Genomic DNA, 15,057 nt, shown 5'->3' with positions numbered 1-15,057 from the left:
GTTTAAGTTCAAAAATGCGAGTGACATTATTTTGATTGCTATATAAATTTGCTATTGAATCCCACAACTCTTTTGTAGATTTAGAGAAGGTAAAAATTCCATCAATATGGGGTTCCCTCGAATTAAGAATCCAAGATCTGGCAAGTTGATCAGTGGAGATCCAATCTTCATATCCTGTATCAGTAGATGCAGGACATATTTTCGTTCCATTGATGAAACTCAACTTTTTCTTGCCACTAAGAGATAAGGTTACAGCCTTTGACCAAGATACACTGTTAATACCATTCAAGAGGACTGATGAAAGCTTTCAACCAGGATTTGCATCCGATTCACCCATTGATAAAGAAGAAAGGATCAGAACAAAAAATAAAGAGATAAAGTATGCAAAAAAAAAAAAAAAAAAAAATTCAGCAGAAAATGAAAAAAGGAGGTAACACGTTTCCTTCTTTCTTAATGATGAATTAGATCACAATTGCACAAGAGCTTTCGCTTTGATACCATATAGCAAAGAAGAAAATACACACGGATTTACGTGCTTCGGCCGTCAGTGTAGCGATCCTACGTGCACGGGAGAAGAGGATGGGAGATATTCTTATTCATGGTGATAATGGAGATTACAGCCACAATATATAATGACAATGGATATAGGATGCTAATAATTGAGCAACCTATTTTAGCAAAAATATAACTGCAGAGAATCAAATCAATCCATAAATAGAAAAACAATCCACCATAAATCTCTCTTCTCCACCAACACTAGCCATCAGGTGGGCCATGTGTACTTTGGACCAATTGGGTCATTTTCAATTGTTCTCAATGGTGGTGTCTAAGATCAATAAACACAGCGATCTGTACTTTCATCTGGATACCTGATCAAAACGTGCACATGTAGGGCATGATTCTACTAACATTGACGGCGACGATCCATTCCTTGAGGCCACGATCGTGTGCATGCAGATCCCAGACCTGTGAGGCACCATCAAAGACCCACTTCGCAGTACTATATTCTGGCATCGCATTGGTGGCCATAGGATTTGGTGGGACACAATCCACCACGGTGACCATTGGAGCCAATCAGTTCAACAAGGCCAAAGATCGGGATAGTTTCTTCAATCGGTACTACATCTTCTTCATCACTACCATTGCTGCCTCGACTGGCATTGTCTATATTCAGGAAAATGTGGGCTGGGGCTTGGGGTTTGGTCTGTGCGCCGCAGCTAATGCCATTAGCTTAGCTATTTTCCTCTTGGGTAGGGACTATTACTGCCTCAATGTACCCGAGGGAAGTCCATTCACCAGGTTGACACGTGTGCCGATTGCTGCTGTTAGGAAGAGGATGGAAGCATTGTCAACGGACAGCAAGGATTATTACCATGGCCATGATGGGTTCACAAAGTGGCAGCTATGGTTCCAACTACAAGATTTAGGTGTGATTCTCTTTTTTATACATGCATTTTTTATTTTTTATTTTTTAAATTTCCCTTTTAATTCCGGGACACGGTGGTAGCAAGTCTAGATTGCGGGTCCACTGACCCGGGCTACCATGTGGCCTCCCCACCTGCGGTCACCACGACAAATCGCGTTATCCTGGGAATTTCTAGGGAATTTTCATATGCTGATGTTTATCTCACTATGTTATAGTGGCCACGGATGGGTGGCACATGTTTTAGATATCCTGACAATTGTTCGCTGTACACTCATGAGCACATGTCCTCAGAAATGGGCAGGGGACGACTCAGACTCGTCGGACCCGTTCATACCCGACTCGATCCTAACTGAATGGGTAAAGATCCAAAAAAATCTTTGCTTTTTCTTTTCTTTTTTCAAATCATTTTAGGTCATTATCCAAAAAATAAAGAAGATCCAATTATTGAGTGGACCATACTCTAGGAAACAGTGGTAAAGGTGATCCAATTATCAAGTGGATGCTCTAGGACAAAACTGGGTTAGGGGCCATCCAATCTCGCGCGCCCCTTCTCAGGTTTAGAGTCTTCCCCCGGGCTTCGAGTTCCATTTGCCGGGCGGGTTCTGTCAGTTTTGTTTGTATGGTTTATGATAAGTGGAGCAGAAATTTTTCTCTGTCCTCCGCCCGAATGGGCTTCTTGTATTTTCTTCTATACGAATGAAATCTCTTTTTTTATTTTTTATTTTTTTAATTTTTAATTTTTAATTTTTAAGTGGATGCTCTAGGAAACCATGGTAAGAAGATCCGATTATCAAGTGGACCATACTCTAGAAACAGTGGTAAAGAAGATCCAATATGGTATTTTTCACACATGAAGAATTTGATCCCAAACTTGAGATTGGACTGTCAAAATACTATAATATTCGTGGACATGCAATCATTGTGCAGTGATGGTTTCAATGCTATCTAATGCAATTCGATACTACTTAATCCTGCATACCAAACGGCCAAGTTAGAAGTCTTCCACTGGGTGGACCATAGCCTGCGGTCCAACTGAAAGTTTTCTCAGCCAGAGTTAAGTTTTTCTCCTGTTTTGATAGAATGATAACCAGATGGAGTTTTTTCACAAGTCCTGATAAAATCTGGTTGAGGAGTTGAGTTGACTTGGGAGATTTGATTCATATTGATTCTTTTTTCTTTTATTCCTTTTTTCCTTGATCTTGTGTAGCATTGTATGGGTAAGGTTTTTGTTCCTCAATTAGGTGTACGTATTACCTATTTTCGATTAATTAAAATGGGGTGTGTTCCCACCTTTCTTTAGAAAATAATAATAATAAAGAAAATCAATGATTTTTTATATATAACATTGAGGTTACATGTTGCGTGCAATTTTTTTCAACCGTTCAGCACTGAAGACGGAAGGAGATACCCATTTGGATGGAACCATAGCAAAGCCATGGAGGCTATGCACAGTGCAACAAGTAGAAGACTTGGAGACTGCAATCAGGGTATTCCCACTTTGGTCCACAGCCATCTTCATCAGCACCCCAGCATGCATTCAAAGAAGCCTCACTATCCTACAAGCCCTGTCCATGGACCGCCACCTCGGGCCCCACTTCTCCATCCCCGTTGGCTCCTTTCTTGTGTTCATCGTACTCGCGACAATCATCTCACTCCCTCTCATTGATTGGTTCCTCTTTCCCCAATGGCGTAAGCCTATGGGCGGATATCCAACCCTGCGACTACGCATAGGGTTGGGTTACATCCTCAACGTTATCAGCATGTCGGTGGGGGCTCTAGTGGAGTCCAGGCGCCTTCATGTGGTCAAATCATACAACCTGGTTGACCACCCACGTTCAATGGTACCAATGTCGGCCTTGTGGCTCGTGCCAGCTCTAGCCCTTGTAGGTATTAGTGACGCCTTCCAATTTCCTGGATGAGCGGCATTATATTACCAAGAATTCCCTACCACGTTGCGTAACACTGCAACTGCTCATGTGGTAAAATCATACAACCTGGTTGACCACCCACGTTCAATGATACCAATGTCGAACTTGTGGCTCGTGCCTGCTCTAGCCCTTGTAGGTATTGGCGACGCCTTCCAATTTCCTGGATGAGTGGCATTATATTACCAACAACTCCTTACCTCGTTGCGTAACACTGCAACTGCAATGGCAGCAGTTACCATCGGGATCGGGTTATATTTGAGCGTGGCTGTTGTTGACTTGGTTCAGAAGGTTACTGAGTGGTTGCCAGACAACATCAACGAGTCTAGGATAGATAATGTGTATTGGATATTGGCTGTGTTAGGGTTTGTCAACTATAGGTATTATTAACTATGCACATGGTTTTACGAATACTTGAATGTTGACAATGTGAGACAATGGGGTCACAGATTTAAGCTCGATTTATTAAGGTTCGCAATCCATGTGTTTCGACAAGAAACAAATGTATTCGATTTGGGAGATTGTCTTATTTAATCATAACAGGGATAGTGTGTAGAGAACAATTATCATATTTATTCATACTGAGTTCAATTACAGCATTTGATTTCCATTGATTCTAAGATAGCATATTCAGAATACAAGAATTGAGAGAGTTTAAATGTCAAATCTGGATATAAAATTTGGCACCATTTTGGCTTATGATTTGATTATCTCATTGAGAGGAATGTTGTACGGATCTGATAATCTGATCTCTCTTTCTTAAGCTTATGTTCCTGTATAAAAGGAAGGTCGAAGATCGCATTTCATCCAGCCATTTCGGCAACATTTCGGCTCTTGAGTATTCACTCCCGCGCAACAACAGGGTGTTGCACGGACCTGCACAAAGCCTTCCCTCTCTTCTTCCCTCCCTTCTCCTCTTGATACCTTCAGACTTCTCTTCTTCTCTGAAGCTCTGATCTTCTTTAGAATCTTCAATGTGTGCAAATGAAAGGGGGAGTGGGGTATTTATAAGCCTCCACACATTCGAAGCCTCGATCTTTGTGCCATGGGGCTCACCTTCTATCAAATCTCAACCGTCCGAACCATCACTAGGGTTTGCGCGGGTCTACGTAAACACTATAAACTTTGTTCTTTTCTTCACTTTGTTCTCATACTTCTTCTTCTAGTTTCCCTTTTTGATTTATTCTTGATCCTTCATTTTTATGCCTCAATAGATGCCCCCTTGATCCTTTTTGTTTATCCCTCCTTTGATATAAAAACAAGATCAACAATTTGTAAACATCATTGCGCGGGTCCGCACAAAGGGCTAAACCAATCGAGTTCAGCTTCCCTATAAATATCAAGGCCACTTCTCTATTCTCATTTCCACATTCTACTGCTGAGCCTTAATCCTTTCAAGATTCACCGCGCAATCGCATGCTCTTGTGCGCTCATCCCGCACAATGGTTATCTGTTCGTGCAAGCCTTTCACCCCTAGCATGTTGCAGTGCAACGTCATCTGTTTGCGCGGGTCCGCGCAAACAACTCTTTGCCAATAAATCCCTAAGTTCAGGATTCCATACTTAGAATTTTTCACAAGGATTGCATTCTTCAAGAAGCCCTTTCACCCTTATACCCATCTTTCCATTTTCATCATGGTTCTCACCAAAAGGACATTTCGCCTTGTTGAATCACCCACTGCACAACCTTCACACCAAGATTTACCAAACCCATCTTCTTCGCACGCTCTTGAACCTTCTCCATCCTCAGATTAATAGCAGAGAAAGTGCATGAAGACCACCAGTAGGCGCCCTGCATATATCAAAGAACTCGTCCTTCCTACTTTCGATTTCACTGATCAAATTACCGCATTGCCCTCTCCCATTCACAGGGCAATATCAATGGGCAAAGTTGAACGACCTCCTAGACATGGCCATGAGTTTGATTGGGAAGAATGGTTGAAATCAACGACCCACTTGCCGACCATTAGCCAAAAACCGCCTGCTAAAAAAGAAACTCCTCCATCCAGATCGAAGAAACCTCACTGGAATAAGGCTAAAGAATTCCAAGAGAAAGTGAAGGAACACAAGAGGAAGAGACTTCAAAATTCATGGGAGATGGTCTAAATTATTGAGGGTATCATGAAGTTTGATAACTCTCACAGGCAAGGCATGGTCATCATTCTACTAAACCTCCATCATCATCAATCCATTCTCAACTACGAACCCTCTGATCAGTTGAGCGAAGAAAAACTAATGTATACGGCGTCCTGGGTGTCAAAAGAGCCTCACATTATGGAAGGAACTCTGCTGGCAAAGAAATTGAGGCAACAAATTGGCGAAGTTCACCCAATGAGCTTCTTCGCTCCTTCTCATGACCCCCATGCCTTATTTACCACCCATTTCTATGAGACGGTTCAACAATGCTTCAGAAACGGCAAATCGATTTGGGGCTAAGAAGAGTTCAGAATCAGGGGTCTTCTAACTTCTTGTGCTTATTACTCGGACTTAACAGAGGTGATATTGGCAAAGCACTCTAAGACATTAATCAAGATTGACCTGTACAACGCGATAAAAGTCACTTCTCAATACTTCTATAAGGAGACTCCCATTTTGAAAGGCTTCCTCAACTATTGGTGTCCTACAACTAATTCCTTTCATCTTCTAGCAGAAGAGATGATTATCACCCTTTGGGACCTTCACCGAGTTACCGGTCTTCCGCTAACGGGGAAATTCTACGACTAATTTGTCCCTACCAATGAAGAAGTAGCATTCATTTCTTCGCCCGACCGAGGGGCTTCAATATCAAAAACGACTACAGATCTCTTCAAGGAAATGTCCAAATTCCCAAACATCCATAAGATCTCTCCCTTGCAATGGCTCGCACATTTCACTAGAGCCTTTTGGTAATTCCAGACCTACAGATCAACTACTTTTTAGACTCACGCTTCTTATTTTTCTAACCATTTTTCATTTCTTCTACAGATTCCACGGTTGTCATTCCCAAGAGCTTATAGATCTTTGCAAGAATATAGTATTTTCAAAGAGCTCATAGCTTTCCTGGTCTACTGGCTGAGCAAAGTAGTACTTCCCAACTCAAAATGGGCAGATGCCATTTGCCCTACTGTTTTTATTGTTGCTAGTGCTATGGTGGAAGGCCACAGACACTCCCTTACTCCTCGGTCTTATGTTCCATTTACAAGGATCTTGGAGAGGTAGTGACTCATGTTAAAAGTCCCACTATCGGAGCTTCTTCCACATACACCCCATGGCACTACATTACTGGTTGGATGGGCATCTACTTCCCTTGGATTTTCGAAGCCCCAGAGAAAGCATACATTCATCCCTCGCATCTTCCCTTATGGTTCTTTTAGAAGAGAGCCATGACTAAAAGGTCATACGACTGGGTGGTCAACAAGATTTTAATGCCTGATACAATCGACTTCTTCCAATTCTGTCTCCACCGATACAAAGAAGACACCGACATGGTGGATACCGAGTCACTTTCCCCAGGAGAAAGTGCATTCTATCTTTTTATTCGGTCTTGTAGCCTTCTGCTGAGAGAAGGGACAATTTTGGAGAGAACCTTACTATCCCAGCTGATTCGTCCGTCAATTTGGTTTTAATCAAGCTATCCCAGAGGATTGTGGACTAGTAACAAGAAGAATGCGCAGCTACGGTACTGACCCATATAATTGGGCAATGGTCTGGAAACAGTTGTTGGGTGGCCGCATCAGATCTACCTTCATGATTCCAAGCAGCAACCGTACAATCCATGCTTCGTACGGTTAGATGAGGTGTTGGGTTCACCAGTCATACTTGGTCAATGAGTGCTCACTAGTAACCCATCCAATCTGGATTTCTGCTCCTAAGCTCGAAGGCCGAAAGTTTGAAGAAGGAATTAGCTTCATACCAGAGAGAAGTCGTGCACCTTTCACTGGTCAGCTTTGCAGAAGAATATCTTTAGAAGAACCAATCCGTTAAAGGAAACCTGCTAACACCCTGGAAGGTTGGATAGCTCATGGGATTGTTATGGAATTTGAAAAAGTTCCTCGAGATCATTCTAGCAGGGCTGCCAATGATGCTGTGAGAATGCCCCATTTTAGAGGATACCACTGCGGCTCAAGACGATCCGGTTCCTTCTCCCACTCCTTAGCCTGTTCATCCTAGTCCATCTTCTCCCATGACTAGATCCCGCACGCGTTCTCAGACTTCGCCATCTACCCCTCAGGAGGGAATTGCTCCTTCAAACTCTTCAGTGCCAACTAGTACAGATTGTCACTCGGAAAGCAACATTGTTTCTCATTCAAAAGGAAAACAAGCAGTGCTTGAAGAAGAAGAAGAAGAACTGGAAGAAAATACTTTGTCTTCATCATCTGATAGTGATTCTTCTACTGAGTACGACATTGAGGAAGAAAATGAAGAAATAGATGAAAATGATGCTTTTGAGGAGGGTGAAGTTCACATAGATGATGAAGATGATGTTGTTATTGAAGGCACTTCTATTGGTGGAGAACTTCCTCCCACAGTTCCCCAAAATCTTGAAGCCAGCACTCAACTTGAAGCATACATTCCTGCAATAGTTCCAACAACAATAGAAGAGGAAGAGGAACACTTAGATTACGGGGAATATGGATACTCGCCAAGTAAGAAGTTTCCTGCAATTTTCATCACTATTTAATCTTTACGTAGAGTTATTATTTTTTATCATTATCATTATTTTCTTTGTTTTAGGTACTCATGCTATCGGCGATAGAATAGGTGATATTCCACTAAAGACCTTCCTCCTGCTGCACAATCAGCCTCAACAAGAATTCCTTTGTCTCCCTTTGTCACACCAAGGGTCGTAGCTCGTGAAATTATTTTTCCGACAGGACCAGTGGACCTAGCAACTCTCACAACCATCGACTCTAGCACTGAGGCTAGAGCCCCCTCATTCGCTGATATGATGAGACCTGGTCATTCTTTTGTCAGAGAAACACAACCCCCTATCGCTCATACTCTTGTAGAAGGTATATTCATCATCTTCTTTACCTGTACTTCTGTATCCTTTAGTTTCATAACTTTTATCCTAATTTCCTTCTTTTATTATCTTACAGGAAATCCTCCTCTAAGTGGTACAACCAGCTCTGGTTCAGTTGCCACCGTATCTGATTTGTTATCTTTTGAGAAGGTCCCCGCATACAAGCTGACCTTGATGAGAAACTCCATGTCAGTGGTTGTTCACATGTTTAAAGATCCTGATCAATGGTAGGATCTGGACATTGTTATAAAAGTCTTGAACAGTGCCGTGAAGATGGCCAAAATCAATGTTTCTCCTTTGCACGACTCTCTCTTAAGAATCCATGATTCTGTGACTGCCCTAAAATCTGCGGAGAATGTAATCATCGCTCTAGAGATTTTATAATATAGGAGACAGCTGGCGTTTTCCAAGGAGAAGGTTTCCCACATTGCTTCTGTCATTTTTGAATATGATCAAGAGCGGCTATCCCTTTAAGAACAGTTGAAAGGTTCCACCAATAATAGGATGTCTATTCAGAATCAAATCGCTCTCCTGAAGAAGCAAATTTTGTAATTAGGCATGAAAGATCGAGAAGAAGAATTGAACACAAAGAAGATTAAGGAGAAGATGCAAGCCAACATTCATTCTACTGATTTTGAAAAGTCTGAGCTGATCAAGAATGAGGAAATAATTGCCTCTTTAGAGACGAAGTTAGCTAATATTCCAGATCATACAAAAATCATTCTTAAAGCTAAATTGAAACACATTGTAGCTCAAGTTCAGTTAAAAGAAGATTTGCAAAAATACCTAGCAGCATTAGGCATGATAGACGAATTATAAGAGACTTTGTTTTGTTTTCTTCTTTTTCTTTTTATGATCATATGTAATTTCTCTTAACTTTAAAAAAATATATAAATGCATTGTAATGTTTTGAAATAATTGTTTCTTTGAAAGTCCCTTAATCACAGTTTACTTCAAGCACATATACTTATGCAATTATTTAACAAGATGTTATATTTCAACAAGGTCCCGAAATAAAATAACATTTTATCATGATTGTTAGTATGAGACTTCCTATATGACATTTGTAAGGCCCGTATCTTAGATTGTACTGTTCCTTAGGCTTCCGCGTCCTCCTGGTCGAATTCCGGCAACCCTCGACCTATATCCGACGTTTGCGTGCGATTCTAAGCCGAGTCCTGCAAACCAGAGTCAGCTTGACCCGAAACTTGTACCCTAGCAACGCATTGTCGCCGCGCCTCGCGCGCCGATGCGATACCCAGGCCAGGAGATGTAGGCCTGGGTTCATTCCTAAAAAATGCCGCGCATTGCAAATTCTGAGGGAATCTCTACGATCCATCACATCAATCAAGTCAAGTACATCATCCATACCCCATGCCACCTCACCCTATCACAAGTACAAGCACCTATTCCCTCTTTTCCCCTAAGTTAACTCTCTCTCTCTCCCCACCCATTCCTCCTTTACTCAAATTTCAATCAAACCCATACCTTCCCATCCCCATTCCTTACAACACCCATTCCATCCATCACTCCTCTCTCTTCATTCTCTAAACAACAACTCTCCAAACTCCCAAGAGAAGCACCCAACGTCCAAGCTCTCCAAGCTCTCCCAAAGCCAAGTGTGGCCCATTTTTCCACTCTCTCATCTCCCATCTTAACCTTCCAATCTCCATCAACCTCCATCAAAATTGAAGGCAAGGAGCATAGGAGTCCAAGGAGCTAAAGAAGGAGGCCAAACATGGGTGATCCACCGTTAATTTTAATTTTTTTAGGGCCCACTTGTTGTGGGACCCACTTAATGTATGCATTATATAAGAGAGGGGTCCATAGTGGCGAGGTCCCTCCATCTCACCGTCTCTCTCTCTCTCTTGTATGGATGGTGTGTGTGTGCGTGTGGCCCACCATGAAGTAAGTATTTCATCCATGCCATCCACCGAGTGGGCCCACCTGGTAGTCCATCTAGACAGGTTTGACTGAAGGAAAAATTCACATATCAGCTTGATAAGTAGAGTGGCCCTCTGGTGTGGACCCCACCATATATATATATATGTGTTGCTTAAGCAAAACACAAATGTCACTGATCAAGATCCCTGGTGGGCCACACCACGTGTACCCACCCTAGTGCATGTGAGAAATCTAAACTGTCCATCCAATGTCCAGACTCTCTGGATGCTGGACTGATCTTGGTTGTATATTATATTTTTATATATATATATATAATATTATAACATATATCTGGGTGGGCCACTCCCACGTGGGACCCACCTTTATCATGTATATCAGTACCGTTTAGATGAATCTGGATGGTGGATTAGGGCACCGACCCCTTTATATATTGTATATATATATATTATATAATATATATTATTATAATATATATATATATATACACAATATATATATATGTGTGTGTGTGTGTGTGTGGGCTCCACGTGGGACCCGCCTGTTGGCAGTTAGGATGGATGGTGTACATACACCAGCTATATATCATATAGCTGGTGCATTGACGTCACCAGCTCTGTGGACCCTCACCGTAGATGGGTTTCATCCCATCGTCCATTTGGACGTGGGAACCCACTAGTTATGCAGTGACATCACCAATCCTGTGGACCCCACCGTATATGGGTTGCATCCTCACTGTCCACTCAGACGGTGGGTCCTAACCATTGGATGTTATGTTACCATCAGCAAGTGCTGTGTGGAGCCCACCTACAGTGTACATGTTTCATCCTAGCCATCCATCTGGATGGACCCATTAGATGATGTATGCATTATATCTAAACGGTCCATTCATATGGCAAGCTCGTCTTAGGGCTTGAGACTAAAAACAAGACAGACCCAGTTATCAGGTGGACCATATTACAGAAAATAGTGGGTTTGAATGTCCACCATTAAAACCCTTGGGTTACAGAGTTTAGACCAATACGATATTTGTTTTTCCTCTAAATCCAGGTCCTTATGACCTTATAAACAGATTGGATGAAAAAAATAAACGCTATGGTGGGCCCATTGAGGTTTTAACAGTGGAAAAGTCATTATCTCCACTGTTATTTGTGGTATGGTCCATATGATCTTTTGATATGATTCATTTTTTTTTATAATACTTTAAAAATGATTTCTATAAAAAATAGATGAATGGTGTGGATGGTATGGCCCAAGTAGTGTGGCCCACTTATTAATTTGAGAGGCCCAATATGATGTATTTGTGGCCCCTTTGTTAAGGCCCAATATGATGTATTAGAGGCCCATGGGTTGAGGCCCATTGAGAGGTATTTAGGGCCCATGGGTTGAGGCCCATTGTGATGTATTCGGGGCCCATGGGTTGAGGCCCATTGAGAGGTATTTGGGGCCCATGGGTTGAGGCCCATTTGATGTATTCGGGGCCCATGGGTTGAGGCCCATTGAGAGGTATTTGGGGCTCATGGGTTGAGGCCCATTGTGATATATTTGAGGCCCATGGGTCATGCCCCATTATGATGTATTTGAGGACCATGGGTCATAGCCCATGGTGATGTATATTAGGCCTGTGTATTCGGCCTGTCGTGATGTGTATTGGGCCCTTGAGTGAGGCCCATCGTGATGTTCATTAAGCCATTGTGTGAGGCCATGGGCCCACTAACATTTGGTTCTATGTGGGCCACTCCTTGGGAGCAATGTTCGTTAAATGGCCACATTGATGGACAATGATTATTTAATGTCCACATCGTGACCTTCCTTAGGCCTTGTTCAGCCGATTATCGAGGCCGATTCCAGTCGAGGATGATTCTGATTGGTGAGGGCGATTACAGAGGCCGATTCTGATTGTTGAGACTGATCATTGAGGCCGATTCTGATTATTGAGGCCGATTCTCATTATCAAGGCCGATTCGGGTTATTGAGGCCGATTCCGATTGTCAAGGCCGACCTTGATTGTTGAGGCTGATCATCGAGGCCGATTCTAATTATTAAGGCCGATTCTGATTGTTAAGGCCGATCATTGAGGCCGTTTTCGATTATTGAGGTCGATTCTGATTATCATGGTTGATTTTGGTTATCGAGGCTGATTCTAATTGTCGAGGCCGACTGCGATTGTAGAGGCCGATTTCGATTATTGAGGATGATTCCGATTGTTGAGGCCGATGATCGAGGTCGATCCTGATTATTGAGGCCGATTCTGATTATTGAGGCTAATTCTGATTGTTGAGGCCGATCATCAAGGCTGATTCCGATTATTGAGGCCGATTGTGGAGGCCGATTATTTATCGAGGCTGATTGTAGAGGCTAATTCCGATTGTCGAGGCTAATTTTGATTATTGAGGCCGATTCTGATTGTTGAGGCCGATCCCGATTATTGAGGCCAATTATGATTATCGAGGTCAATTCTGATTGTCAAGGCCGATTCTGATTGTTGAGGCCAATCATCGAGGCCGATTCTGATTATCGAGGCTGATTCTGATTATTGAGGCCGATTCCGATTGTTGAGGTCAGATATCGAGGCCGATTACTAAGGACGATCGTCGAGGCCCAATGTGATGTATATGAGGCTTATATAATGAGGCCCATTGTGGTGCATTTGAGGTCCAAGCGATGGAGCTCATTGTAATGTATATTAGGCCCATGTGAGAGGCCCATCGTGATGTGTATTAAGCTCTTGAGTGAGGACCATGGTGTTGTATATTAGGCCCTTGTGTGAGGCCATGGGTCCACTATATGTTAGGCTCTATCTAGGCCATTACTTGGGGACAATGTTGGCTAAATGTCCACATTGTCGAGGCCAATTGTTGATGCCAGTTATTGATACCGATTATGAGTATGTGACACATAGCATCATGATACATGCCCATACGCATCATCTGCATGTTTATTATGAGATGTGATTGACCATTGCATATGTCATAGTATAGATGGTTTATGAGACTCCCTAATAGGCGGAGTTATCTCATATGTGTACATGGTATGTGCAGGATTGATGTATGATTGGATTGCATGATTCATGCAACTCGCATTGTGTGATGGTAATTACTGTATGCCCTAGCGACATCAGGGCCGTATCCTCCACAGTCATATCGGGGATGGCCAGATGGGACCCCAAAAATCTATTACTAGCATTGGGCCACCATAGATGGCCCTGGGTGAAAATCCCTAAACCGTCTTAGTACTAGAGGAAGCCCCAACGTCGAGACCAAGTGGATATATATGAGCAAATGAGGACGTACACCTATATGCCGCGTTTCCCACTGTGTCGTGGTTGGTTTAGAGGGGGTGTGGCCTTACCCGCCTGAGGGAGTAGGCATAGCTAGGCTGAGTCTGACTAAATCCTAAATGGGTCTGCTATCGACGAGCCGGGCCGATATTGGTAGGCGGGTAGTGAGGTCTCCTCCACTTACCCAGTTGTATTGTGCGCTTGATGGGGTGGCAAGCTGACGTAGAGTGTACTAGACCCTGATGATGATCCTAGAGATGTACAGTACTGATACATCAACTTATTGAGTAGGAGTTGCATACTCATTCATTCATCCATTCACTATCCACTCGGGCTGGTGTTGCGCAAGTATTTGTCACATGTACAGTCGCAATGGTCAGGATTTCAGTTGGGGCATGCGACTAACCTGAGTTCAGGAGTTTACCACTTTGAATCTGACTATCCAAATTTAGGTATGAGACTGGTTTAGACAGAAGTCCCTTGTGGTAGATCCCGTAGCCTGCGATACTATGTACTATCATCCCAACTTTACACTCCAACATGGTCATTCCATTCGCACCGCATATTGCATTACATCCGTGACATATGACATTTTGGGTTGCTATGTTTTTGCATGGCCTAGATATGGCTGACAATATTCATGAACTCATTAGGAATTGCATATTGCATTGAATCCTTATCATCTGATATATGGCTCTTTATGACTCCTCATTTGCATAGCTGATCTACATTGCTTTCTCAGTATATGATATTGGCTTATTATGTTTTTGCATCGCATATCCTTGATATAGCCGATAACATTCATGGACTTACCAGTATATTTTCACATTGCTCTGTTATTGTATGATTTATGGATTGTCAGTATTTCCGCTTACCCTGATATCGTATGATTTATGGCATTATATTGCATACTTGGCACTTACCTTGTGCACACACTTTCACCACCTTCTAGAGTTTATATAAGCTTAGGCATGATAGATGCGTGTAAGTGGCGTTAGGTTACAGCAGCATTGAGCTTGGAGCATGCAGCAGTCTTCTGAAGCTTTGATGTATTTCCCTTCAGCATTGTATTCAAATGTTTATATTAGTGGATATGTGATGAGGATGTTGTCTTCGTGATTTGAGTAAACTTGTGGTTATGCTTATTATGAAACAAATGTACATTAAAAATCCTCCTTGTAGGATCCCAGGATCGAAATCTGGCGTATGGACATTGGAAGCCGAGAATGGGGTATTACGGAAGCTGTCGGCCCGGATTCAACGATCGAAAATTTTGTGAGCCCGGTTTCCATGTTTGGGTCATGACAGAAGATGATATCATAGCATAACTTGGGAATACTTGATGATAACATCACATGTCTGCTGATAGCTACCATGTACTCTATGATTGTTGAGAACTTAGAATGATTAGATCCCGAGTTCGAATAACTTAGAAACTTCCTGATATAGCTCCCCATCGTGTATGCATTCGAGAGTGCTCGAGGGTAATAGGCCCTTGTTCCTTCATGCAGGACATGACACCC

The 15,057-nt window shown here is 42.5% G+C and overlaps 1 protein-coding gene across 1 annotated transcript; it reads left to right on the top strand.

The window, feature by feature from the left end:
• Positions 1 to 895: 895 nt before the first annotated feature.
• On the top strand, positions 896 to 6,548 carry LOC131254234 (protein NRT1/ PTR FAMILY 2.6-like). Its single transcript, XM_058255229.1, has 3 exons — positions 896 to 1,427; positions 2,813 to 3,309; positions 6,315 to 6,548. Exons 1-3 carry the CDS (start codon positions 896 to 898, stop codon positions 6,546 to 6,548), a joined length of 1,263 nt encoding a protein of 420 aa, XP_058111212.1.
• Positions 6,549 to 15,057: the final 8,509 nt, after the last annotated feature.

The sequence above is a fragment of the Magnolia sinica genome, chromosome 8, assembly GCF_029962835.1.
Source record: "Magnolia sinica isolate HGM2019 chromosome 8, MsV1, whole genome shotgun sequence".
NCBI classification, from domain to species: domain Eukaryota; kingdom Viridiplantae; phylum Streptophyta; class Magnoliopsida; order Magnoliales; family Magnoliaceae; genus Magnolia; species Magnolia sinica.
Note: the sequence above shows the minus strand (reverse complement) of the source record. Positions and strands in the feature narration are given on the sequence as shown.

Coding starts and splice junctions, on each gene's coding strand:
- LOC131254234 (XM_058255229.1), top strand. CDS start 896: ATGATTCTACTAACATTGACGGCGACGATCCATTCCTTGAGGCCACGA. Junction 1,428..2,812: donor GTTCCAACTACAAGATTTAG/GTGTGATTCTCT, acceptor TCAACCGTTCAG/CACTGAAGACGGAAGGAGAT. Junction 3,310..6,314: donor TCGTGCCAGCTCTAGCCCTT/GTAGGTATTAGT, acceptor TTTCTTCTACAG/ATTCCACGGTTGTCATTCCC.